At 50.0% G+C, this 27,002-nt stretch overlaps 1 protein-coding gene across 5 annotated transcripts; it reads right to left on the bottom strand.

Moving 5' to 3' along the window:
- Window positions 1–1,233: 1,233 nt before the first annotated feature.
- Window positions 1,234–27,002, bottom strand: SLC2A11 (solute carrier family 2 member 11). Of its 5 annotated transcripts, none has more exons than XM_032310925.1 (13): window positions 26,690–26,898; window positions 22,255–22,353; window positions 20,104–20,264; window positions 17,957–18,081; window positions 17,042–17,171; window positions 16,429–16,577; window positions 11,715–11,902; window positions 11,516–11,626; window positions 6,563–6,664; window positions 6,390–6,465; window positions 6,020–6,147; window positions 5,584–5,793; window positions 1,359–1,415 (listed from the first exon to the last, which is right to left on the bottom strand). In XM_032310925.1, the coding sequence occupies exons 1-12, from the start codon at window positions 26,708–26,710 to the stop codon at window positions 5,593–5,595; spliced, it is 1,491 nt and encodes a 496-aa protein (XP_032166816.1). In that variant the 5' UTR covers window positions 26,711–26,898; the 3' UTR covers window positions 1,359–1,415; window positions 5,584–5,592. The 5 variants fall into 5 exon arrangements, with proteins under 5 accessions (XP_032166817.1, XP_032166819.1, XP_032166816.1 ...); XM_032310927.1 differs by having other exon boundaries at window positions 1,377–1,415; window positions 5,584–5,709; window positions 26,690–27,002; XM_032310926.1 differs by lacking the exon at window positions 5,584–5,793 and having other exon boundaries at window positions 1,234–1,415; window positions 26,690–27,002.

The following is a 27,002-nucleotide window of genomic DNA, read 5'->3' as shown; positions in this document are numbered from 1 at the left end:
AGGCACCCCATGAACAGCTTGATTTTAAAAATGAGCTAAAGACAGTAACAGATACACTCCTGTATCCTGACAGATACACTCCTAAGCATATGAAGAGGGGCGCCTGGGTGGCTCAGTCAGTGAAGCATCTGCCTTTGACTCAGGTCATGATCTCAGGGTCCTGGGATCGAGCCCCTCATTGGGCTCTCTGCTCAGCGGTGAGCCTGCTTCCCCCTCTCTCTCTGCCTGCCTCTCTGCCTCCTTGTGATCTCTGTCAAAACTTCAAAAAACTCACTTTAAAAAAAGTAAGTTCATGGCAACAGAAAGTCTTGTTCATTGCCACTGGGAACCCAAAATGCTATATCCACTTTGAAAGACAGTTTGGCAGTTTCTTAGAAAACAAAGCAACCTCTTACCCTATGACCCAGCAATCTCACTCCTCAATATTTACCCAAAGGAGTCGAAAAAGCATGTTGACACAAAAATGTGCACGTGGATGTGTAGAGCAACTTTATTCCTTATTGCCAGAATGTGGATAACGAAAGAGAAATACACTGTCGCAAATGTAAAATTAGTGACCAAATATGACATCAATATGTCCTTCACTGGGTGAGTGGGTAAAATAAACTGTGCTTTGCCCAGATGATGGAATATTATTCAGCACCAAAAAGAAATGGACTAGCGAGCTGTGCAAAGACATGGAGGAACCTTAAATGCGTATTACTAAGGGGAAGAAGCCGATCGGAAAAGGCTACGTGCTGATTCCAACTATAGGACGTTATACAAAATGTAAAATGATGAAGACAGCAAAAACTCAGTAGCTGCCAAGGATCAATGGGAAGGGAGGGGTGATTTGTAGAGCAGAGAGGATTTTCAGGCCAGTGGAAATATTCTGTATATCACGGTGGTGGTGCACGTCACATCTGTCCAACCCAGAGAATGTGCAACATGGCCTTTGGGTGTTAATGTATCCACGTAGTAGGCTCATGGATAGTAACACGGGGACCTCGCTGGTGGGGGATTTTGGTGATAAAGTGTCGCCCTCGACCCGCCCGCAAGAACGACAATCAGCCAGGTATGGTGTTAATGCTTCATTCCGTTTATTTCGTCAACTTCCTTAGCTTATATGCAGCAGGGTGACCAATAAGGGGCCAAGCAATGGGGAGAGCCAATGAGAGTCTTGTTACTATGCTGATTAAATTTGAAATAGCCAATGACTATGTCCTCCTTTAGGCAGGCTTCACCAGAAAGTTCGTTGTTTACATGCAGCGTATTTTGCTGGCAGTGAGCCAAGCGCCATCTTGTAATGGCGGGGACTTTCCCGGCTGGAGGCGGTCCCCGACAATAAAGGAATCATCCCTGCCTGTGAGGAGGGAGGAGGCATATGGGAAATCTCTGTATTTTCTTCTCAGTTTTGCAGTGAAATGAAAACCGCTCTGAAAAAAAAAACAACTTTTCAAAACATTTTTAAAGATTTATTGATTTTAGATGGATAGTGGCTCAGCGGGTTAAAGCCTCTGCCTTCGGCTCAGGTCATGTTCCCAGGGTCCTGTGATCGAGCCCCGCATCAGGCTCTCTGCTCAGCAGGGGCCTGCTTCCTCCTCTCTCTCTGCCTGCCTCTCTGCCTACCTCTGATCTCTGTCAAATAAATAAATAAAATCTTAAAAAAAAAAAAAGTTAAAATTTGGGCTGCCTGGGTGGCTCAGTCAGTTAAGCATCTGGCTCCTGGTTGTGGCTCGGGTTGTAATCTTGGAGTCATGGGATCAAGCCCTGCATTGGGCTCCATACTCAGTTCAGAGTCTGCTTGAGATACTCTTTGCCCCTCCACCCCTCAAATGTTTTTGTTGTTGTTGTTTTAAAGATTTTAACCCGCTGAGCCACCCAGGCGCCCCTTAACTTCTTTTTTAAAAAAGCAGTGGACGAGGGGCACCTGGGTGGCTCAGTGGGTTAAAGCCTCTGCCTTCAGCTCAGGTCATGATCCCAGGGTCCTGGGATGGAGCCCCGCATCAGACTCTCTGCTCAGCGGGGAGCCTGATCCCCATCCCACCTCACCCCCCGCCTGCCTCTCTGCCTACTTGTGATCTCTTGTCTGTCAAATGAATAAAATAGTGGACGAAATATTTGAACAGATTCTTCACAAGAGACACGTGAATGGCCGTGTTCCACACATGAGAAGATACTCATGGTGAGCGTTTTGATGATTTGTTGTCAAGGAAATGTCCGCATTAAACCACCATGAGACACCATCGTATAGCCTGCAGCATAGCTAAATTGCAAAGATGGACAATACGAGGTGCTGATGAAGAGCTACGGCATCCACAATTCTTGTGCATTGCAAGTGGGCTTTTAAAACAGTGCAGTCATGGGCGCCTGCATGGCTCAGTCGGTTGAGCATCTGCCTTTGGCTCGGGTCATGGTCCCAGAGTCCCGCGTCTGGCTCCCTGCTCAGTGGGAAGTCTGCTTCTCCCTGTGACACTCCCTCTCCCTCTCTCTCTCTCAAATAAATAAATAAAATCTTATAAAAAAATGAAACAGTATAATCATTTGGGACAAGATTTTTATATAGTTTTGTTTTTCTTCTATAGCTAAACATACATTCACTATTTTAAAAGCTTTTGTTTATTCATTCATTCATCCATCCATCCATTCATTTATTCATTTTTTTGGTGGGTAGCAAAGCAAGGTTTATTGAGTGATAGTAAAGCTTATTAACCAATAGAATACAAAGCTCCCAAAGAGGGAGGGGACCAGAGAGGGATGCCCTTAAAGCTTTTATTTTATTTTATTTTATTTTTTAAGATTTTATTCATTTGACAGAGATCACAAGTAGGCAGAGAGGCAGGCAGAGAGAGAGGGGGAAGCAGGCTCTCTGCTGAGCAGAAAGCCCAATGCGAGGCTCGATCCCAGGACCCTGGGATCACGACCCGAGCCAAAGGCAGAGCCTTTAACCCACTGCGCCACCCAGGTGCCCCTATTTTACTTTATTTGAAAGATTTTACTTATTTGACAGAGAGAAACAGTGAGCGCACAAGCAGGCAGAATAGGCGGGAGAGGGAGAAGCAGGCTCCCCACTAAGCAGGGAGCCCAACATGGGGCTCAATCCCAGGACCCTGGGATCATGACCAGAGCTGAAGGCAGATGCTTAACTGATTGAGTCACCCAGACACCCCAAAGCTTTTATTTTTTATTTATTTAATATACATATTTTTAATTTATTATTAACATATAATGTATTATTTGCCCCAGGGGTACAGCTCTGTGAATCATCAGGCTTACACACTTCACAGCACTCACCATAGCACATACCCTCCCTGATGTCCATAACCCAGCTACCCCATTCCTACCCCCATCCCCCGCAACCCTCTGTTTTGTGAGATAAGTGTCTCTTATGGTTTGTCTCCCTCCCAATTCCATCTTGTTTCATTTTTTCCCTCTCTACCCACAACACTCCACCCTGCCTCTCAAATTCTTCATATCAGGGAGATCATATGAAAATTGTCTTTCTCTGAATGACTTATTTCACTCAGCATAATACCCTCTAGTTTCATCCACATCGTTACAAATGGCAAGATTTCATTTCTTTTGATGGCTGCATAGTATTCCTATATATATATATATATATAGTATAGTATAGTATAGTATAGTATTCCTATATATATAGGAATATATATATGCCACATCTTCTTTATCCATTCATCCATTGATGGACATCTGGGTTCTTTCCATAGTTTGGCTATTGTGGGCATTCCAAAGCTTTTATTTTTCAAGTAATCTCTACTCCCAATGTGGGGCTTGAACTCATGACCCAGAGATCAAGAGTCACACACTCTACCACCTGAGCCAGCCAGGTTCCCCTAAACATATATTTGCTATTAAACTCAGCAATTTATTTACCCAAAAGAAATGAAAACATTTGTCTATACAACAACTTATATAAGAATATTTATCGCAGTTTTATTTGGGATGGCCGAGATTCAGAAACAGCCCAAAATGTCCATCAACAGGGAAATGGTAAACAAATTATCATACAGTGAAATACTGCTCAGCAACACAAAAGAATAATATAATACATGTGACAACATGCATGAAGCTCAGAAACTTTTGGGAGCAAAGCCAGACACAAATGCATACATATAGTATGGAATGACATCAAACTCTAAAAAAAAAAAAAAAAGTAAATGTGACCTATCATGGCAGTTGGCATGTCACTGGTTGCCTGGGTCTGCATGTGGGGGGCCTATGGATGACAAAGGGGAAGATTTTGGGGTGATGCAAATATTCCACTTTGATTGTAGTGGTGGCTTTATAATGTATGCCCTTTTTTTTTTTTTTTTTTTTAAAAAGAGGTGAGGTTGGGGAGGGGCGAAGGCAGAGAGAATCCCAAGCAGGCTCCAAGCCCAGTGTGGAGTCTGACATGGGGCTCGATCTCACAAACCTGAGATCATGACCTGAGCTGAAATCAAGAGTTGGATGCTTACCTGGCTGAGCCACACAGGTGCCCCAAGATTTTATTTTTAAGTAATCTCTACACCCAACACAGGTCTCAAACTTAACCCTGAGAATAAGAGTCACGTGTTCTACCAACGGAGACAGCCAGGCACCCCCAGAAAATTTTTTTCTAACAGCCCTCCTCAAACTAGGTCAAGCTCCCTAGTCTGTACACACTTTTATTTATTTATTAATTAATTTATTTATTTATTTAAAGGATTTTATTTATTTATTTGACAGAGAGAGAGATCACAAGTAGACGGAGAGGCAGGCAAAGAGAGAGAGAGAGAGAGGGAAGCAGGCTCCCTGCCAAGCAGAGAGAGCCCAATGCAGGACTTGATCCCAGGACCCTGAGATCGTGACCTGAGCTGAAGGCAGCGGCTTAACCCACTGAGCCACCCAGGCGCCCTATTTATTTTTTTAAAGATTTTATTTATTTATTTGACAGACAGAGATCAGAGGTAGGTAGAGAGGCAGGCAGAGAGAGAGGAAGGGAAGCAGGCTCCCTGTTGAGCAGAGAGCCCGACGTGGGGATCGATCCCAGGACCCTGAGATCATGACCTGAGCCGAAGGCAGAGGCTTTAACCCACTGAGCCACTCAGGTGCCCCTGTAAGCACTTTATAATCTGCATTTTCTGTCACTGCATTTCCCTGAGTTTGTGATTCTTTTTGTTGGTTTTCTCTAGACAGGGAGCTTACCAGCAGGTCCTGATGCCACCTCTCTTGGCTCACCATGGATTGCTAAGCACTCAGCACCATGGCTACAAGCAGTAGGTGTTTAGTAAGCACTCATGTTATGGGTGCTTATGCCTTCGTGGCTCAGTGGATTAAGCCTCTACCTTCTGCTCATGTCATGATTCCAGGGTCCTGGGATTGAGCCCCGCATCAGACTCTCTGCTCAGCAAGGAGTCTGCTTCCCCCTCTCTCTCTGCCTGCCTCTCTGCCTACTTGTGATTTCTCTCTCTGTGTCAAATAAATAAATAAATAATCTTTTAAAAATAAAAAATAAAGCACTCATTAGACAAATGAACACAGGAACTAGGGAATGCAGGGGGCCAGGACCCTTGGCAGGAAGCAAAGGAGACAGCAACAGCTGAATCTGGGCCCCCACCATACCTAACGGAGCTACAGCTCTGTGGACAGGATGACTTCTGGGCCCATCCTCTTGGGGCCCTGGCTCTGCCGGGGGAAGTTGAGTCTGTGCAGTTCCTCGGAGATCTCCAGGAAGGTCTTGCCTTTGGTCTCAGGGAGAAAGAAGCCAGTATAGATGGCCCCACAGACACAGAAGGCAAGGAAAGGCATATAGAGAAAGTGGGACAAGCCCTCCTGTAGGTGAGGAGAGACCCGGAGACCTGCTGTGGCCCAGTTCAGCCGCCAGATGGAAGGCTTCATGACAGGTGGTATTGAGAGATTCGTCCCTCTTGGTTCAGATGAGTCCCAACCCCACCAGCCTCCTGGTGGAGGATGGAGACCTCCAGCAGGGACTCTGCTGCTGACAGAGGTAAAACCTAAGACAGGGCCCCGGTGTTTGGGGGAGACAGGGGAGGCCTACCTTGATGAAGGGAAACCCCAGCCCGACCAAGAAGAGCAAGGTCCACACGAGTGCGCCGCCAACCATATAGGCAGCAGGCCTGGACTTCTGGTCAAACAGCTCCATGGCCAGGATCCCTGTCACTCCGGCTAGAAGGAGGAGCAGGGACAGGGGGCTGCCAGCCAGAGCTCCCAGCCCCCACCTTGTCCCTGACATGGGAGTGGGGACCCCTTGTCCTCTTCTCTGGCCATTCCCTCCCAGAAGCCTCAGCGCAGGTAGGCTGGGGGGAGGGGCATGCAGGTGACGCAGCATTCACAACCACCTGTCATGAACACAGACAATTGAGTTCCTTCTGCAATGCCAAAGCCCGGTGTTCCTTGGGCTCACTCACCGGGGCCAATGCCAAAGCTGAGGATGAAGGCAAAGATGCAGGACATGGCCAGGTAGGGCATCCAGGAGAAGGAGCTCTGTAGTAAAGGGGCAGAGGGGTGCAGTGAGGTGGAGATCAGGCTGCCCCAAGTTGCAGCACTCGTGCCCGCTCCGTCCCCATCCCACACCAGCTACCTGCAGGTATAAGGCCACGGTGAAAATAGTTCCCCAGCAGGTCATCAGGCAGTACCCGCCTATCAGCAGCACGCGGCGGCCGGACCTCTCGATCAGCACACACTGCAAAGGAAGGGAGTGCTGCTGCCCCTCGGAACAATTTGTTACTTAAACTGCAACCCCTGGAGGATTTTACTAGTTGCCAAGCACATTTAGATATGGCCTTAAGAAACACTGATACTGACAACAGGTCTTTGGGGAGAAGGACGATGTACGACCGTGAAGCTGGGCAGCTGGGGATGCCCGGCTCGCTCAGGGCCGAACGCCGCCTGCTTCAGGGAAGCCGAGCACCCGGGAACGCCCGGTCAGCTCAGGGTGGAACGAAAACCGCCTGCTTCCCTTTTTCGTGATCGCTCCTTTCTCTTCCCAGAAGTGCTAGTTGTTAGTTAGATGAGTCCTTTGAATGTGCTTGGTTAACTATAAACATTACCCTCCTCCTTGCCGACCTGTAAGACGTGACTAACGTGCGACCTCCATCGATCCTTCTGTTGGCTATTGTTTCTATCCAATAAAAGTGAGACTGTGGGGTTGCTCGTGGCAGCAGTCCTTTTCGACTGTTGTCCCCTGCTCCCAGTCTTTTGCAGCTGGCTGGTTCGTGCCTAATTCTTCTCTCGTCGCCGACTCGAAGCGGCAAGTGGCGCCCGAACAGAGACCGGGGCCAGACCAGACCCGATCTGGTCAGAAATAAAACAGGAGAAGAAGCCCCAACGTGAATTTTGCACGGCCGTGCCTTTTTCCCGCTGGTGAGTTGTGGGCAATTATCGCAGGGTATGGGTAATCTAGAGAGCACAAAACGATTATCGCCCTTACGTGTGTTTATTGAAAAGGCTCCTGAAAGCAAAAGTCAGCGAGGGCCAGCTTACGGAGCTTTTAAAGGTAATTAAAGAACATTGCTCCTGGTTCCCTATATTAGGGACTTTAGATGTACAGACATGGGGAAAAGTAGGTCACGAGTTAAAGCTTTCGTATATGAAAGGAAACCAAATTCCAGTCACTATATGGCCTACTTGGACCCTCATTCGCTCCGTTTTGGAACCTTTACAAACCCCTGATTCGGAGAGCGATAATGAATGTTCAGGAGGAACTAAAACAGAGGAACCTGAACATGCCATCTAGAAAGAGAAAAAAACTATTAAGGCCACCAGAAAGGAATATAGAAAGGAGGAAACTCCTCCTCCTCCTCCTCCGGTAGCAGAGCAAAAGGTGCCTATGTCACTGTTGCCGTCGGCTCCGCCGTTCTATAAGAAGGCACCCGTTAATGAAAAAAATGGAAAGTACATGCTGTCGGCTGTTCAGAAAGGCCTCCTTGAAGCACAGTGAGCGGGAGACCTAGATGCCTTGCCTTGTAATTTCCCGGTTATTATTACAGAACATGTCGCTCCGGGACATGATCCTAACAACCCTAATGGTGTCTATGAGGCCAAGCATGAGCAATTTCCCTTCAAATTGTTGAAGGAACTAAAACAGGCAGTACAAAAATATGGAGCTAATTCTCCATTCACAACGGGAATTATTCAAGGCATCGCAGAAGGCAATCGACTTATTCCGATGGATTGGTCATTGCTAGCAAGAACAGTTCTATCTCCAAGTGAGTTCTTGCAGTTCAAAAACTAGTGGCAAGATCATGCAGAAATAGCAGCTGCTCATAATAGAACTCATAACATTCCTATTTCCATGGAACAGCTCATGGGTCTTGGACCATGGGCCCGGGTTCAAGACCAAGTGTTAATGAATGATCAAGCTATTGAGCAGCTCCGGTGTTGCTGTTTGAGAGCATGGGAGAGAATAGAATCTCAGGGAGATAAGTGCTCTTCTTTTCAAAAAGTGGTACAGGGTCCAAGGGAGCCCTATACTGATTTTATTGCAAGATTACAAGAGGCTGTCAGAAGACAGATAAATGTTGGCTTATGAGAATGCTAATTCTGATTGTAAGAAGTTGTTAGCACAAGGGAAGGGAAGGGAACATTGACAGATTATATTAAAGGCAAGGGAACATTGACAGATTATATTAAGCTATGTCAAGGAGTAGGAACAGAGACCTATAGAGCTGATTTGTTAGCTCAAGCAATGGCCGCTCTGACCACAGGGAAATTTAAAGGACAGTGTTTTGACTGTGGGCAAGCAGGACATACTAAAGCTCAGTGTAGGCAAAGAGGACAATTCCCTTTACAAAATGTAAGAAATAAAACACCTGGTCTCTGTCCCAGATGTAAAAAGGGAAATCATTGGGCGAGTCAGTGCCGTTCTAAAGTTAGCAAGGATGGATACCCCCTTCAGGGAAACTTATTCCGGGGCAAGCCCTCAGCCCCGAAAAACAAGGGGGCCAATTCCCCCAAAACCCCTGGCTTTCGGGCACATGTACCATTTTAAATTTACTACATGCCACACCTGGTAGTGCTGGACTGGATCTTCCCATTCCCAGAGATTATCTTTTAATGCCTACCAAGCTTCCTATTAAGATTCCACTTGACATTTATGGCCCTCTGCCAAAGGGGACCACTGGGTTACTTTTGGGAAGATCAAGCCTCACTTTAAAAGGAGTATTAGTTCATACTGGTGTTATTGATTCAGATTATACTGGGGAACCCTGCTCCCCTCATCGAAAGTTAAAATGGCAAGTTTTTGATGATCCCATTGTGCCGAGAACCTTAGTTTCAGGAGATGCACCTCTGGTATGGCTTGGGCAAGGACTTTCTATGCCATCTCCTTTTTATCATAAAAGACAAAAGAATTTATGGAAGGTTACTACTGCTTTAAGTCACGTAAGAGTTTGGAATGGCTCTTACATTCATCAGTCTAATAATTACGCAATTTCTTTTTTCCTCATGGATGAAGAATGGGTAAGAGCTTGTGTTAGAGATCCTTATGTTTTTGTTATGGCAAAATGACTTTTATTCATAGTAATAGAGAAATAAACTGTCTAAACTGTAAGATGTTCACCTGTGTAGATAGGAATGTTTATAGAGACAATTCTATCATTCTTTTAACTAGAAGAAGAATAGGCATTTGGCTGCCGGTGAAACACCACCGCGTCTGGGAAAGTTCTCCCGACGTACATATACTTCTAACAGTATTGAAGAACTGGGTTCATAGAACAAAAAGATTTGTTGGATTACTTACAACAGCTATTCTAGGAATTATAGCCATTACTGCTACAGCTACCACTGCAGGAATGGCCTTGCATCAAACTGTACAGACTACACAATTTGTACAGAAATGGCACGAGAACGCTAGCAAGGCCTGGAATCAACAAACGTTCATAGATAAAAAATTAGATGAACGTGTCTCTGATTTAGAAACAGCCATGATATATATAGGAGATGATCTTCAGAATATAAAGCTTAGACTTCATATTTTATGTGATTGGAATGTTTCTTCTTTCTGTGTTACTCCCCATGCCTATAATGAATCAGAAGTATCTTAGAGCAAAATTCGCCGACACATTACTAACCATTATGGTGATAATCTAACCTTAGATATTAAACAACTTCAAGATAACGATCCTAAGTATTACTCACTCATCACTACAATCTGTTCCAGGAGTGAGTTTTACTCAAAGAATTAATGATACTCTGTCTGATTTAAACCCTTCTACTTGGATCACACGAACTGGTCTCGGTGTTATAAGTGGATTGATTATTCTTATTGCTGTAATCTTTTTATGCTTCGTCCTCAGAAGCACGCGAAAATCCCTCCAACGACTGAAAAATCAAGAAGCTGCAAAATCAACTTTTCTACTTCTTCACAAAAAAAGGGGGGGAGATGCTGCTGCCCCTCGGAACAATTTGTTACTTAAACTGCAACCCCTGGAGGATTTTACTAGTTGCCAAGCACATTTAGATATGGCCTTAAGAAACACTGATACTGACAACAGGTCTTTGGGGAGAAAGACGACGTACGACCGACCGTGAAGCTGGGCAGCTGGGGATGCCCGGCTCGCTCAGGGCCGAACGCCGCCTGCTTCAGGGAAGCCGAGCACCCGGGAACGCCCGGTCAGCTCAGGGTGGAACGAAAACCGCCTGCTTCCCTTTTTCGTGATCGCTCCTTTCTCTTCGCAGAAGTGCTCTTCGTTAGTTAGATGAGTCCTTTGAATGTGCTTGGTTAACTATAAACATTACCCTCCTCCTTGCTGACCTGCAAGACGTGACTAACGTGCGACCTCCATCGATCCTTCTGTTGGCTATTTTTTTCTATCTAATAAAATTGAGACTGTGGAGTTGCTCAGGGCAGCAGTCCTTTTCATCTGTTGTCCCCTGCTCCCAGTCTTTTGCAGCTGACTTGTTTGTGCCTAATTCTCTCGTCGCCGACTGGAAGCGGCAAGGGAGCCCTGGTCACTGACCCCTGCACTGGAAGCATGCTTCCCTTGGTTTAAGGGAGAGCAGCGGGAAGATGGGGGGGGGCTGTTAGGAGCTGTTGATTGCTTCAGGAGATAAAGGCATTTTTTAAGATTTTTGAGAGTGTGAGTGAGCAAGTGAGAGAGCAAGCGCAGCAGTGGGGAGGGGCAGAGGGAGAGGGAGAAGCAGGTTTCCCGCTGAGCAGGAAGCCCAATACAGGGCTCAACCCCAGGACCCTGAAATTCCCATCAGATCCGAAGACAGAAGCTCAAGTGGCTGAGGCATCCAGGCGCCCCTATTGATGTTTTAATTAATTTGGCCCCTCCCCTTCATTTCAGTTTCCTCATCTCAAAATGGTGTGTTAAGTGCATGGTCAACAGTTCGGTGTTCAATAAATGCTAAGTCGCCCCATTTGAACATAGTGACCTGGAGTGGAAAAGAGCTCAAGGTAGAGGACTTCAGTCACTGCCCACCCCCCCACCGACACCCAAAGGCTGGTAGAGGGTCAGCCCAAGCCCATGACACACCGCAGAGTACTAACCACTATACGATCACGGCACCAAGCCCATGACAAACTCACACTGAGGCAGGCCGCAAGCAGCTCGCAGCTCCCAGTCCCCAAGACTGCATACTGGACCTTCCCCTCGGGGATCCCCGCCGCCTGGAACACTGAGGAGGCGTATGCATACACCTGGAGACAGAGCAGAGGGCAGGCTGCCAGCGGCCTGCAGTCTGCAGCCTCCTGTCCCAGGGAGAGGGGAATGAAGCACGGTTCTCACCGAGTCGTTCCCGCAGAGCTCCACGGCACTGCCCAGCACCACGAGGCTCATCACCTGCCTCCGCAGGCCACGATCTTGGAACAGCTCCCACGGGCGCCGGGTGCGCTGGTCCTGGCAGGCGACCCGCTCCTCCTCCAGCTCCTCCAGCTCCCCCACCACGTCTGCAGTGCCCCGCAGCCGCTGCAGGGCTGGGGCAGGGGTAGAGGGCGCTGAGCCCCATCCGTCCCTCTTTGGTCCCCCATAGTAAGCTCCCACCCCCAACTCCGTTCATCCTCTCCCCCGGCCCCCTGATCATATGGGGATGATCTTCCCCTTTCCCTGTCATTTCAGGGCATCACGGACCAAAAAAGGCTTTAGGAGCTTGGGGTTCTGCAGAGACATCAGACTGGACACAACTGCAGCAGATTGCCATTATCCAATGTCCCCAGTTCTCCATCCTCCCCTGCATCCAGGCCCTCTGCTAGGTGATTTTTGCAGCGGCCCCAGCCAAAGGGGCAAGTACCTATTCTGCCCCTTGACCCTGAGCTGTGTCATATGACTCGCTCTGGCCAATAGAATGAGGTTGTAGGGAGGGTATGCAAATTCCAGCCCAAGCCTTAAGAGACCTTGCTCATTTCTCCTGCTCTTCTACCACCATCATAAGAAGGTGTGGCGGGGCTAGCCCACCGGTCCCAAGAAGAGCAGAGATGGCCCAGCTGGGACCCTCCTAAGTTAGCCAATGCCCAGCAGACTGTGCGAGAGACCAAGAGCCGCAGAGCCACCAGCAAGGTGCAGACATCAGCGAATCCCAGGGAACTCAGAAGCTTCAACTAAGGGATTGCTTCTTTGGCTTGCCACTGAGGTATGATTATTAGGCATCAACAGAAAACTGATGAATTAACAGGTGCAGGTGCTACCATACTAGGACCTGTAATCTATGGTACAATTCCAATACCAGGCAGAGATGGAGAGGAGGCTGGAAAAATGGACACCTGGGTGGGTAGGAAGGGCAGTATTGCAGAAAAAGGAAAACAGATCTCATGAACTCCTGGGCTCTAGGGAAGAGATCCTTCTGTGGTGAAAGCATGAACTGATTGCTTTTCCCTGATTATCCTAAGCTTACTGTAAGAAAAACATGAGGGACACCTGGGAGGCTCAGCCAGTTAAGTGTCTGCCTTTGGCTCAGATCATGATCTAGCCTGGGATTGAGCCCCGCATCAGGTTCTCTTGCTCATCAGGAAGCCAGCTTCTCTCTCTCCCTCTGCTCGCCAACCCCCCTGCTGGTGCTCTCTCTGTGTCTATCAAATAAATCAATAAAACCTTAAAAAAAAGAGAGAGAAAGAAAAACATGACCTCAAAAAGACCTTCAGAGGGAACAAGATTTAATTAAATTTAACTTATTCTGGAACTCAATAGGTTGATTTAATTAAAAGACAAAACAAAACAAAAAACATCTCCAGCCCCACCAATTAGCAAAAAGACTTTCATGTGAAGTTACAGCCTGAAAGCAAATATCAAATCCAGGGGTGCCTGGGTGGCTCAGTCGTTGGGCATCTGTCTTCAGCTTAGGTCATGATCCTAGGGTCCTCGGATTGAGCCCCACATCAAGCTCCCCGCTCTGTGGGAAGCCTGCTTCTCCCTCTCCCACATCCCCTGCTTGTGTTCTTCTCTCGCTGTGTCTCTGTCAAATGAATAAATAAAATCTTTGTAAAGAAGGGGCGCCTGGGTGGCTGAGTGGGTTAAAGCCTCTGCCTTCGGCTCGGGTCATGATCCCAGAGTCCTGGGATCGAGCCCCATATCGGGCTCTCTGCTCAGCAGGGAGCCTCCTTTCCTCTCTCTCTCTGCCTGCTTGTGATCTCTGTCTGTCAAATAAATAAATAAATAAAACTTAAAAAAAAAATCTTTGAAAAGAAAAAAAAAGGAACTCCTGCATGGCTCAGAGGGTTAAGCCTCTGCCTTTGGCTCAGGTCATGGTCTCAGGGTCCTGAGACTGAGCCCCGCATCAGGCTCTCTGTTCAGCAGGGAATCTGCTTCCCCTCCCTCTCTGCCTGCCTCTCTGCCTACTTGTGATTTCTTTCTCTCTGTTAAATAAATAAATAAAATCTTTTAAAAAGAAAAAAAAAAATCAAGTGCAGAGCCCTGCCAGTGAGCCATAAACTCAGGGTAATGATCAAATTAAGGGTGTGGTTTAATGCCGGTGCCTCATAGACACTCCTGGCAGGAAAAGGGGCATTTGGGGGACCTAAGGGTGTTGATTCCCAGCAGCCTACATGCCCCAAATTCCAGTCATTCAGTCTCAAGAGGGAAGCATGTCCCAAAAAGACTTTTGGGTATGGCTTTTGGGCACATCAATCAAATACATAGAAAAATCACATCGTTTCTCAAAGAATTATATTGACAAAAGCTCCATACACTGGATGAAAAGGGAACCAGACAATTGGAAATGTAAAAACCTCTGTACCTCAACTTTCTAGGAGTATATTTGCAATGCCTTCTTCAGAAGGTGTCAAGGATGGATATCTCAGAGGGCAGAAGCTAGAACCAGGAGACACCACGGCCTCAAAGCCCCTCCCAGGGGACAGAGCCAGAACTTGATCATGGAACATTCCCTACCTGCAAAGCAGGGAGATTTGGCAGCATTTTCCGAGGGGCACCTTAGCGTTAAGGACCGGTGACTGCTTGACTCCTCCTCTTTGAAATGAGGGTTAGGGGCACCTGGGTGGCTTGGTGATTTAAGCCACTGCCTTCGGCTCGGGTCATGATCTCAGGGTCCTGGGATCAAGCCCTGCACTGGGCTCTGCTCAGCGTGGAGCCTGCTTCTCTCTCTCTCTGGCTGCCTCTCTGCCTACTTGCGATCTTTCTCTGTCAAATAAATAAATAAAATCTTAAAAAAAAAAAAAAAGAAATAAGGGTTAGTTCTGGTTATACTGTCCTACTTTCACCATTGTGTGTTGAGTTCAGAGAGGCAGAAGACTTGTGTTGTTAGTTCCTAGGTCTCTGGATCAAGAGAAGCCACACAGAGACTTGATGTGATCTTAAGATCCTGGACTGCAAGACGGATGCCATGACTGGGTGAGACAAGGGGTCCCGGCTGACACTGAGCATGTTTCGCATAGGGGAAGGACATCAGTAATAGCTATGATCACAATGGCGAGCTGAGAAGGTGCATGAGTGCGCGCTGGTCCTCAGCTCTCTCTAAATGGACATCCCTTGCCATGTGAGAGGAGAGGCCGTTGATCTCCCCATGCCTTGACTTTGGACTCAGGGACACGGCTGATGGGCTGTTCACGGGAATGGGGAGCACAGATGTGCAAAATACTCGTGCAACTAGATCTGCTTTCTTGGTCCTCTGCCATCACTGTAATAAGAACATTCCCGGGGCGCCTGGGTGGCTCAAGTCATGATCTGGGGTCCTGGGATGTAGCCTGCATTGGGCTCCCTGCTTAGCAGGAGGCCTGCTTCTCCTCTCCCACTCCCCCTGCTTGTGTTACCTCTCTAGCTCTCTCTCTCTGTGTCAATTAATTAAATAAAGAAATCTTAAAAAAAAAAAAAAAGAGAGAGAGAGAGAGAACATTCCCAGGCAGGCCCACTGGTACCAAGAGAGAGGAGAGAGGCGTGTACGGCAGAACTGAACGGGCTCCAGTCCGGACCAGCCTGGACTGGCTCATCGGCCGATTCCCAGACACCAAGACTGCCGGCTGAGATCAGCAGTCATGCAGCCTGCCCAGCAAGTAAATGAGTAGAAGACGCCCTAATGGATTATGTTAAGCCAAAGACTTTTGGTATTGTTTTTGGGCATTATTATCATGGCCATAGCTAATGAATCAGTCCATCGGCACCCAGGTGACACAGTGTTTCGTCCTGCAAATGCGGTAGAGGGGGCTCAGTGGGTTAAGCCGCTGCCTTCGGCTCAGGTCATGATCTCAGGGTCCTGGGATCGAGTCCCGCATTGGGCTCTCTGCTCAGCGGGGAGCCTGCTTCCTCCTCTCTCTCTCTCTCTGCCTGCCTCTCTGCCTACTTGTGATCTCTCTCTGTCAGAAAAATAAATAAAATCTTAAAAAAAAAAAATGCGGTAGAGGGGAAGGGCTCTCCTTTGGCACTGTCACGCTGTTCCTGGATGTCAGGAGTGGGGTCTGCTCTGTCCTGCAGCCTTGGCACTTAGGACAGCCCTTTGGTAAAGAGGTTTTTTTTTTTTTTAAAGAGATTTTACTTATTTATTTGAGAGAGAGAGCGAGCATGGCGGGGAGGAGCAGAGGGAGAGGGAGTAGACTCCCCGCTGAGTGCAGAGTCAGAGGCTGGCTCTATCCCAGGACCCTGAGATCATGACCTGAGCCAAAGGCAGATGCTTAACTGACTGAGCCACCCAGGTGCCCTGATAAAGAGTTAAGATGGGCATCTGGGGGGCTCTGTCAGTTAAGCGTCTGCCTTCAGCTCGGGTCATGATCTCAGGGTCCTGGGATCGAGCCCCACATGGGACTAGCTGCTCACAGGGGAGCCTGCTTCTCCGACTCCCTCTGCCCCTCCTCCCCACTTGTGCCCTATTTCTCTTTGTCTCAAATAAATAAATAAATAATATCTTTTAAAAAAAAAAAAAGACTTTTGAAGAGATGGGTGGATGGCACAAAAGTGAAGGACAGTTTTTTCCTGATAAACCCAAGAAATGGGGATTCACATGCTCTGGACAGATGTGTCCCTGTGTCAAGGGTGGTCTGGGGACCTGAGGTCGGGGACTCACCTGCCAGGCAGGCCTCAGTGTCTCCACAGTCAATGAGTAGGTAGCGTGGGCTCTCAGGGAGCAGAGGGAGGGAGGCAAGCTGGAGCAGCCCAGGCACCAGGCAGCTGGCCAGCAGCAGGGGCCAGGCCCCTGGGTCACCCAGGAGCTCCCTGGGGAGGCAGAAGAGAGGAGGGACCAGGTGCTTCCTTGCCAGAACCCTGCACACTTGCCCCGTAATCCCCTCCCACCTCCCCCCACCCAGTCCCCTGCCTGTCTGCCCTCTCAAGGGCAGAGGACCTGTATTACTCTTTGCTTCTTTCTAACCAGCTCTGGGTCTGGACACCAAGATCCCTCCCATCCCAGGTAGGATCCCAGGATAAGGCAGGGCCACGGCCCCACCTTATCCATAGTGACTCCTCTGCCCAGTCTTCCAAACCACACTGAGGGGTGGTTTGACTAATACCCGTTTTGTGTATCAGCCAGATGGGTGTGGACAGGATTTCAGTACAAAGAGGATTTCTTAATTTAAAGAAGCAATACCTTAATACACTTAGTGGATTGAAAAGAAATTTAGGTGAGGGCTTTTTCTGGCATCCCTCAAACCACTCAGGGCACAGGGAAACAGAGTGCTTACCTGAGTCCAACCACCTGACCTATCAAGATCCCCAGGGCAGTGAAGATGGCTGGGGTCATGGCCACGGCTCCTCGGAGTTCCTTGGGAGCACTTTCCCCCAGGTACATGGGCTGGACATTCATGCTCAAGCCTAGACGTGTGCATAGCCATGGAGTTTCAGAGTACTTTCTTTCCCAGGAATAGATAACTAATACAGAGACCCCTGGCTGTGTAAACAGTAGTAAGTCAAGAGGGGATTTGCTGATGGGTGTCTCTAAAAACCCAGGTAGGGCGCTAGGGTGGCTTAGTGGGTTAAGTGTCTGCCTTTGGCTCAGATCATGATCCCGGGGTCCTGGGATCGAGTTTGGCGCTGGGCTCTCTGCTCATCGGGAAGCCTGCTTCCCCCTCTCCCGCTGCCCCTGCTTGTGTTCCCTCTCTTGCTGTGTCTCTCTCTCTGTCAAATAAAGTCTTTGGGGGGAAAAAAAAAAAGCCCAGGTAAATATGCTTCTACACATGACAAGCCCCAGAAACTGAGGAGCCCCTAACAGGCTACTTTGCCTCCACAGGGACAATCTGAGAACTCATCCTGATATCTTTGTACCTTAGCTTGCCAGGAAGCTCCTGGATTATAGTGTGGCTCAAATATGGGGCCTCTGTTAGCAAAGGCTTGGGAATGTTCTTATTCACAGCCCTGTACAACTTTTCCAACTTTCGATGTCCACTTTAAGGGTTCGGTTATATGAGCCTTTTGAGATAAACCATCTTGCAAAATAATCATTTTGCAAAAGGAGAGGTGGGCGTGAAGGAAAAGTGTGAAGAAAGAGAATGCATGAATGGATGAAATTAATCAAGAGAACACAAACGAATAAATGGGCTACATGACTGAGTAGGAATAGGGAGGCAGGATGGGCTGTCCTACACCCCCGCCCCGAATACCTGCACTGATTCCCATGAGCAGCCTGCCCAGCACGATCATCTCAAAGGAGCCTGCTCGGCGGCTGAAGCCAAACAAGGTGGCCGCGGCCACCACAAAGACGTTATTCACTAGGAGGGACTTCTTCCTGAGGGGAAGTAGAATGCAAGCAAGAGAGGCTCAGGTTCAGTCTGGGGAGGGGGGACTCTTCCCAGGGACCCTTCTTTGCAGCTCCAGCTGGCCCCAATCAGACCTGTGTGTGCGCATGTATGACCTGCATCAAGAAGTCTAAGTTAGGGGTGCCTGGGTGGCTCAGTCGTTAAGCCTCTGCCTTCGGGTCAGGTCATGATCCCAGAGTCCTGGGATCCAGCCCCACATCGGTCTCCCTGCTCAGCAGGAAGCCTGCTTCCCCTTCTCCCACTCCCCCTGCTTGTGTTCTCTCTCTCTCTCTCTTGCTGTGTCTGTCAAATTAATAAATAAAATCTTAAAAAAAAAAAAAAAGAGTCTAAGCTACACAGACAGAAATGCCCGCATGTGGTGTGCCTTGAAGGGCATACTCCCACACCCCTCCCTCTCCTGACATACTCCAAGTGACTGTCCTCTCTGCCTACACCACGGCTTGAAATGACAGTATTTTCAGATGAAGCATCGCTTTCCTCCCACTCTTCTGTAAGATGAGGGGCCTGACATCTGATTTCTCCGACTCAATCAAACCACAGAGAAGAAGAGCTGGGACTTTCAGAGTAAGGGAAGAGACACCTGGAAAGCCAAGTACCATCCTCTCACATTTTCTCCCATGTATTATAGTCATTTTTCAGAACTTTCAGGATGGCAGGGTGGCCCATGGCTAGTTCAGTGGGACAGTCTGCAGCCCGGGGAGTGGCCACTAGAAATGTCAGCGGCTTAACCGTGCCGAAGCTTCAACTCTGGGATTCCTGATACTGAGTGCAGAAGTGCTGTCACACAGGGAACTCGGGAGAGCCGGCTTCTGCCGGGGAAGCTGGATCCTAGAGGAGGCCAGTGTTCTGCCCAAAGCCAGTGGCACATTGGTGAGGGAATAAAAACTAATCTAGATTGCCTGGGTCTAGAGAATGGAGAATGGCACAGATTATAGCAAACGTGGTCCGCGGGGGACTCCTGCTGAAAACCAGATAAGGTTTCCTTGGTGCTGTAAATTAATAAAGTACTTTGGGGGTGGGGTATTTATTTGGTAAATGCATTTTGCTCCATTTCCATACACAGACAACACCGAAAACGTTTGGCTTTCCCCTAGCAGGGGCAGAATTATACCTTTACTGACCTGCCTGAGGACAGAGCAGCTCCCCACCTGGGGCCACAGTCCCCATAGGGCATCTTGCTGGCCCACTTCTCTGATGATTTTACACTGAAAGGACGGCGACAACGGGCACCAGAAGAGTCCACTGTCTTGTAGGGCACAAGCATGGCAAAGACCAGACGTTTCAAGCTGCTGCATCAGGAAAGTTCCCGAGGCTCGCTGGACTAACGCCCATCAGCCTATTTCCTCCAAAGGGCATGAGAAATCACTGCCCTCCCTCTAAGAAGGATGATCAACTCTCAGAGAGCTCGTTCCCATTTTGGAGAGAGAGCACGGACCACCCTGGGTGTCATGCTCTCACACACAAACCAGGTGATTTGAAAACCTGGCGGCTTCGACTTGTCAGTAGTGCCTACCCCAGACTCTGGGATCATACACTGTGTCCCATAGGACAATCCTTCACTAAGGTAGGGTGTGCCTAGTAGCACTTAGTCACTATTTCAGTGATGCCCCATGTGGGCCCCAAAGGTTTGCATGAGCAAGTTACTCATGTCAGCATGCCTACTTGACCACTCTGCCTGCTTGACCATTCCGCTGCCCTTCTCCCAAGGCACCCCAGGGGTCAGAGCTAATTCCTTCTCTTTTGCAGGAAGAGCCCAAATTTACCAGCAGACATGGAACTAGACGCCAGGAATCCTCCCTCCCTCAGAGCACAAGGCTCCTCCCTCTACCAAATCGGCTTGGAAATGTGACTCTGTGATGAAACTTCTGGCAGGGTAGGAGGCTGGGGCAGTTGAGCGGGCCTGGGCCCCTAGGGGCTGTTCCTTCTCCCACATTCCTCAGCCTACAGACTAGGGCATCCCCTTATCAAGGGTACACACAGGAAGTACTTACCTTCCCAGCAGGACAGCCAGGGGCCCGGCAAGCAAGGCTCCAAAGAGGCCCCCCAGGGGGTACAGAGACACAATGAGGGACCACACAAACAGAACCAGGTGGTTGGGCAGTGGCTGGCCGGTTCGTAGCCACCATGTCTCGTTGATGAATTCCTGAATGGGCTTTGGACAGAGATGCCAGTCAGCCTCTCAGGAACAGGCCCAACAGGCTAGGTCTTCTCCCCGACAGGTCTCTGCCTCTCCAGAGCAGGCACCCAGGCTTCCTCCAGCCATATTGCTCCCTGGCTGTGGGGGCAGGGACAGTCTCCTGAACTCCTACTCTGTGAGTGCACCAGGCAGGTCTCCTTCACATATGTCTCCGGGAGCCTAGTGCTGGCCAGTCTCTGTCTGCCCCACAGAGTCCACGATCACCCCCTGGGGCCTTGGCTTTCAGCCCAAGAACCCAACCTCAGGGCTTGCATCAGTGGACCCCTAGCTGACTGGCTTTCTGTGGGACTTGGCCAATGGTGAGCACCAGTAGGACATGAGAGAGAGCGGGGGGGTGCCGGCGTCCAGGTCATCTCTGGCTGGGGGGGTCCCCTCAGGCCAGCTGTGACACTCAATCAAACATCACCACTCCTCTCAAAGGGTCCTATGCCACACGTCTCTTTCCTTCCGGTTTCGGTTACTGCTCCTTCCACGTGTCCCTTTGGGGGCAGGTGTGGTAATGACTCTGGCGTCAGTGAGCTCTCCCTGGTCTTGTGTGCTCTCTGCCACACTCAATCTGTAAATTGTCCCTTGTGGCATCTAAACCTACCTGACTTATCTGGACTGTACCATCTGCTTCCCTGGGACCCCGATTTTGATGGCCCTTAGAGGTATTCTGTTAGATACACGTCACTCTGCTCGCTGTTTACACTCAGAATTAGGACCAGAGAGGTGAAAGGACTTGCTCATGGCTTTAGCCACAGGTCAGGGCTGTAGAGGGTGGTCAGGACAACCCAATCCTCCACCCCCAGAGCTGCAGTTCTAGCTAAGTGAACAGAGGCCACAGGGTGAGGAATGACTGCACTTGGGCAAGTCCCAGACACATTTCAGGGTCTGACTGGTCTCAGGCCTCCCAGCAGGATGTGAGGGAAGATGTGGGGAGGGCAGCGGGTTGAGGGGTTGGACCAGCTCCCCTCGGGTCAGGCTGGCTCAGGGTAATGGGTGTCAGCCTGGTGCCTCCCAGGTCCCTCCCGGGGAAGGACCATCTAGGAGAGCTGGGAATCAGGCCCAGCCTCTCTTGCCCTTGGCTGGAAATCCATTTAGTGGATTAGGAGTCTCTGAGGCCAAGAAAGTCCCAGGTCAACACCATGTGCTGGGGGCACAAGGACGACTCAGACACTGAGAGCAGTGTCCCACAAACTGGCACACAACCTCAGTGGGGACAGCCCGCTCGAAGGGCTGGGGAGGGAGGGGCAACTTCCACCTGGGGTTGGGGGGCTGCTGTCGAAGGAAGGTTTCAGGATGGTGATGGTGTTTGGGTGGTCCTTGAGGGGCTTCTGCAGGGGCAGCAGAGAGGGCTTCCTAAGCAAAGATGCTTAGAGAGAGAGCTATGTGCATTTGGGGAGCTGCATTTAAATTGCTTTGCTAGTGGGGTTCAGGGAATGAAGGCGGGGGTCAGGTAGACAGGTTCTGATCTAAGGAGGCTTTGAATTTCAGGCGGATGAGACTGTTCTTACTCCTATAGGCATCGGGGAGCCACAGAATGTTTCTGAGCAGGGGAGTGCCTTGGTCAAACTTTCAAGGCCAGTGAAGAGGCAAAGCCAGGGGTCCAGGAAGGAGAGACAGGGCCTGAACTGGAATCATGGCAGAGACACAGGGAGAAACGGCTAGCCAGAGGTAGTTAGGAAGGGCTCGGTATTTGGGGGCAAGGGGCAGAGTCAAGGCTGGTTCCCCTGCTAGGCAGACAGTAGAATTATCCGCTGATATCAGGGACCCAGGAGGACATCCAGGTTCAAGGGAGGATGTAGAGCTGGGTTTGAACCTGCATCTGTGGGCCATCTCAGTGAAGGTGGATGCATGGGGGGGGTACCACAAAGTGGATGCCGGCCTGAACCCCACAGCAGGCAACTGTTAGCCTTCCCCCGCACCTACCGGGATGGGGATGGCAGGCACAGAAAATACATACCAAAGTCGGGGCATTGATGATGGAGAGGTTGTAGCCAAACTGAAAAGTACCACCAATGCCAGCCGCACAGGTGGTCAGGAGCAGGACCCTGCCCTGAATCTGAGGAGAGAAGGGAGGACACAGAGTGACCTTTAATAGCCTCCACCTCCCTCCCAGGGCTGCAACCTGCCAATCACAGCACTGCAATCTAGTTGAACTATGCAGTGATGTTTCCACTTTGTAGATAAGCCAACTGAGGCAAGGAGAGGAGGGGTTACCTAGGTCACATGGCTGGCGGGTAGCAGAGGAACCCCAGTCTCTGCTCTCGAGTCCCAGGCCCCACTGCCCCCTCACCCTCCACCCTCTCCTCCATCAGCATCTTCCCAAAATAGACAACAGGTCTGTGGCCCTCTGTGCCAGGCTGTCCCTGGGCAGGCCTGCCTGCTGTTGTTCTGAGGCACAATACTCTGGGCTGGGGCCCCAGGAGAGTGAGGCTCTGCCCCTAGAAGGACTAGAGCTCCCCAGCCCCAGTGGCTGGCCCCAGCAAAATATTCTCCAACAGAGAGGCTGCGCCTCCTTCTCTCACTTGCCAGCCTGTTTCATAGTAAGGCTAACAGAAGGGCCACATGGATCTGTATGTGTGGGGACTTGTGGGGCATATGAGAGTAGCCACAACTGGTGGCCATGCTTGGGTCCCGCTGCCAACTCTGCCCCTCCTCCCTTGTCCTCTCTGAGTCACTTCTTTACTGGACCTGGAGATGATCATGCCTACCTCCAGGGTGGGGGGATAGGCAGCCAAGGTACACATGCACCACACATACTTGGTACAACAGAGGACAGTTTTCATCCCCATGCAACACCCTTGAAGATGGAGAAAGAACGCTCCAGAGCACCCAGCCATGAGAGCTCAATGCTAAGGTCCTGCCCCTTAGGTCAGTATATTTTTTAGGGATGCTCAATTTTTTTTTAAAGACTTTATTTATTTATTTTTTGTGTATGTATGAAAGAGCACAAGCAGGGGGAGCAGCAGGCAGAGGGAGAAGCAGGCTCCCTGCTGAGCAAGGATCCCAACTGGGGACTCGAATCCAGGACTCTGGGATCATGACCTAAGCCGAAGGCAGCGGCTCAACCAACTGAGCCACCCAGACGTCCCTCTCTTCTAGTTTTTAATGACAAAAAACTACATGCTTATTAAAATGCTCAAAAATTTAGTATATGCTGAAAGTTCTCCACTGACCCAAAGGCACAGCATTGAACTGCTCCTCTCAGATACTTTCCTAGGCATGCACAAAGTAGTTGACTACACAAAAATCAAAACATTGATCTTTTCCTAGTAAATCCTACTGCCTGTCTTGTTCTAGCAGATCACCCTGCAAATCTGAAATCCTACAAGTCAAATGTATGACTTTTTAAGTACTCTCATACCAGTTTCATGGCGGAAGGATGTTTGGCTAAAGATTTCCCAGAGAACTTCCAGAACCTGATGACTATTTATTCATTTTATCAAACACCCAGTGCCTGTCCCAGCTAGGAACAGTGCTAGGGAGCAGACCCAGCTGGGCAAAAAGCTGATGTGCTTTCTCCATTTGGTGAGCTACCGTGCTGACAATGAGGAGGCTGAGGAAGGGGCTCTGGGGTGCAGGATCTTGTCAAAGATCTTGCCACAGGTCTAGAGACAGATCCATCAGAGGACCTGCCCACAGTTCCCTAAGGCCTAAATAACTTCCTTCTGGAAGCCAGAAGAGGGAGCCAGGCGAGGGCCCAGGACTCCGTCTCACTGGAGTCACGTTGAAGCTCCACGTGGGCCGCATGAAGGTGAGCGGTCCACTTAGAAGATCTGCAGGGAGCAGCAAGAGGGGGGCACCTGGGTGGCTCCAGCGGTTCAGCTCAGGTCATGATCCCAGGGTCCTGGGATCAAGCCCCTGCTCAGCAGGAGGCCTGCTTCTCCCTCTCCCTCTGCCTGCTGCTCCTCCTGCTCGTACTCTCTCTCCCTCTGTCAAGTATATAAATAAAATCTTAAAAAAAAAAAAAAAAGAAGCAATAAGAGGTGGCTGGCTCAGTTGGATTAAGATGTGACTCTTGGGGCGCCTGGGTGGTTCAGTGGGTTAAGGCCTCTGCTTTCGGCTCAGATCATGGTCCCAGGGTCCTAGGATCGAGCCCCGCATCGGGCTCTCTGCTCAGCAGGGAGCCTGCTTCCTCCTCTCTCTCTGCCTGCCTCTCGGCCTGCTTGTGATCTCTGTCTATCAAATAAATAAATAAAATCTTAAAAAAAAAGAAAAAAAAGATGTGACTCTTGATCTCAGGGTCGGGGTTTGAGTCCCATGTTGAGTGCAGACATTAGTAAAAAAAATAATAATAACCCCCTCCCCCCAAAAAAAGAGAGAGAGAGACACACACACACACACAGACAAAGCCCATGGGACAGAAGATGTTGGCAGGTCTCCAAGATAGCAGTTAATCTTTTTTAAAGATTGATTGATTTAAGAGAGAAAGAGAATGAGCCAGAGGGACAGAGGGAGAGAGAACCTCAAGCAGCTGCCATGCTGCACATAAGCCCCACACAGGGCTTGATCTCAGGACCCTGAGATCAGAACCTGAGCCGAAACCAAGAGTCAGAAACTTAACTGCACCATCTAGGTGCCCCAGGAAATTGATTCACCAAGATCATGCATGGAGATTGCCTAGTCCTCTGCCTGATCATGAAAAGCACGACAACATTAGCTATGCCAGTGATTACCAATTCAGTGAACAGATATTTCTTGCCTCCCTAGTATGGACAATAAGCCAGCTGTTCCAGGTACTACTGATATAACCATGGAACTGGCGACAGAATCCGTGACCTCACAGAGGTCTTTCCATCGGAGGAAGACCAGCAATGACAAAATGAACAAGGAAAACACAAAGTATGTAAGCTGGTGTAATGCAGAGATAAAGCAGGGAAGGGTATGAGGGAATGTTTGGAGAGTGTGGTCTGAGAATAGGCCCTGTGAAGGTGACATCTGCCCAAGGATTTAAAGGACACGAGGGAATGTGCCATGCAGGTATCTGAAGGAAATTAGTGCAGGCTGGCAGAGGAGTGGGAGGTCTGGGGAAGAGGGAATGGGAACCCAAAGATTGGTGGTGGGTGACGTGGATGTTCTCTTCTGGCTGCCCCCACTTCTCTGTGAAGCAGAACATCAGGACAGGGCTCAGAGGGAGCGTGGAGGAGGAAATGAAGGTTGGGGATGTGGCGAGGGTGCGAAACAGTCGCGAGAGGGGGTGAGGCGACCAGGACTGCAGTGCCCAAGGGCTGCTGTCTCTGCGGGCATGTCCGACCTACCGGAGGACTCCAGAACAACGTGGGCAGCACGAGGGCTGCTCACGTGGGATGCGGCCCAGCCACAGTTCCTGCAGACAGATGACCCCATGCACCGCTGCACTGGTCTCCTGGCCATTCCTGCACGTGACCTCCAGCACCTAGAGGTCAGCACCTAATTCCACTGGACAAACAAGCACCAGCTACTTTTACACACGGACACTTCCGCTAAACCTTCTAGAGTGGCTGCGCCGGTGCATTCACGCTGGTCTGCAATCCCTTGTCCGAAACACCGGGTTCAGGCGTGGTTCGGAATTCAGAACTTTCCAGATTGCAGAACGGCATTGAGCACGTACACACTTCTCTAGCATTCGCTACGACACCGGGTTTGCGACTGCCGCTGCCGTCGCCGCCCGACCCGACGCTCAGGTACGCAGAACCGAGGGTAACGGAGTCTTTGCTGTAGGACCCCAGAAATGTTGGGGAAGCGCATGCGCAGTGGGCGTGGTAGACGCGCTTGGCACCTTAGCTGCCCTGAAGCGGATGCGCAAGCGCAGTGGGTGTTGAAGGCAGCCCAGTGAGTGAAAGACTCGCGCAAAGCGCGCCTCTGGGTAGAGTGCGCGCCCTAGACGCCTGCGCAGGCGCAGAGGGCGGTTAAGGGGTATGAGGCGCTTCCCGCCCTCTCCTGGGAAGGAGACCCAAAAGGGCAGGTGGTATTCTTCCTCCATCCCGCCCTTTCCGTAGCTTTGAGGCTGAAAAGCCACACACTCTTTGGTCGACCGAGCCTGGGGCCCATCTCTGCAAACCGGAAGGGAACTGTGGTCCGAGGTCACCATGGCCTACTCCTTGCAGTAGCCCCGGGAAGTCCCAGCGAGCTCCAGATTCACCCAAAACCCTGTCCTGGCCTCTAGTCCCTTTTCCTGCTGCCACCTCCGGTGTGATGCCGGTCCCTGCCTCGTTCCCCCTCGGACCTCCGCCGCTGCCCCTCCTGACCCCTCTCCCCTGCTTCCTTTTACCCCCAACAAGCCCCCCCGCCAACCACCAGGGCACGGGAGCCCCACCCCTGCTCCCACGGACATCCCCACCCTCCCCCAATCCAGGTGTCCCCTCCCTTGACCCAGTGGAGGGACAGAATCAGAAGGGACTGAAGGGCAGACCCACCAGTCTCTGGAGCGCTCTCATCCGTCAGTCCTGGCAGAGCCAGTGATTTGGGTGCAGAGCCGAGAACCGGTTTGGGGTTGATGGCATGAGAGGCTGACCCTTGGAGGTGAGGAACCACAGGGTCCACTGGACCTGGTTAATCTTTTATTTCTCAGGGCTTTTCAGGGCCTGCGTGGAATCCAGGACGTGGATAAAGGCCAAACAGAACCAGACTTGGCAAAGACACTCTTCGTGGTCATAGAAGCGTATACCCGAAAATGACCTTAGGAAGCCCTTTGAGAAAAGACTGTGATGGGACATAAACCAGAACGGA

The sequence above is a fragment of the Mustela erminea genome, chromosome 13 (genome assembly GCF_009829155.1).
Source record: "Mustela erminea isolate mMusErm1 chromosome 13, mMusErm1.Pri, whole genome shotgun sequence".
NCBI lineage: Eukaryota > Metazoa > Chordata > Mammalia > Carnivora > Mustelidae > Mustela > Mustela erminea.
The sequence above is the reverse complement of the archived record's forward strand: the minus strand, read 5'-3'. Positions and strand labels throughout refer to the sequence as shown.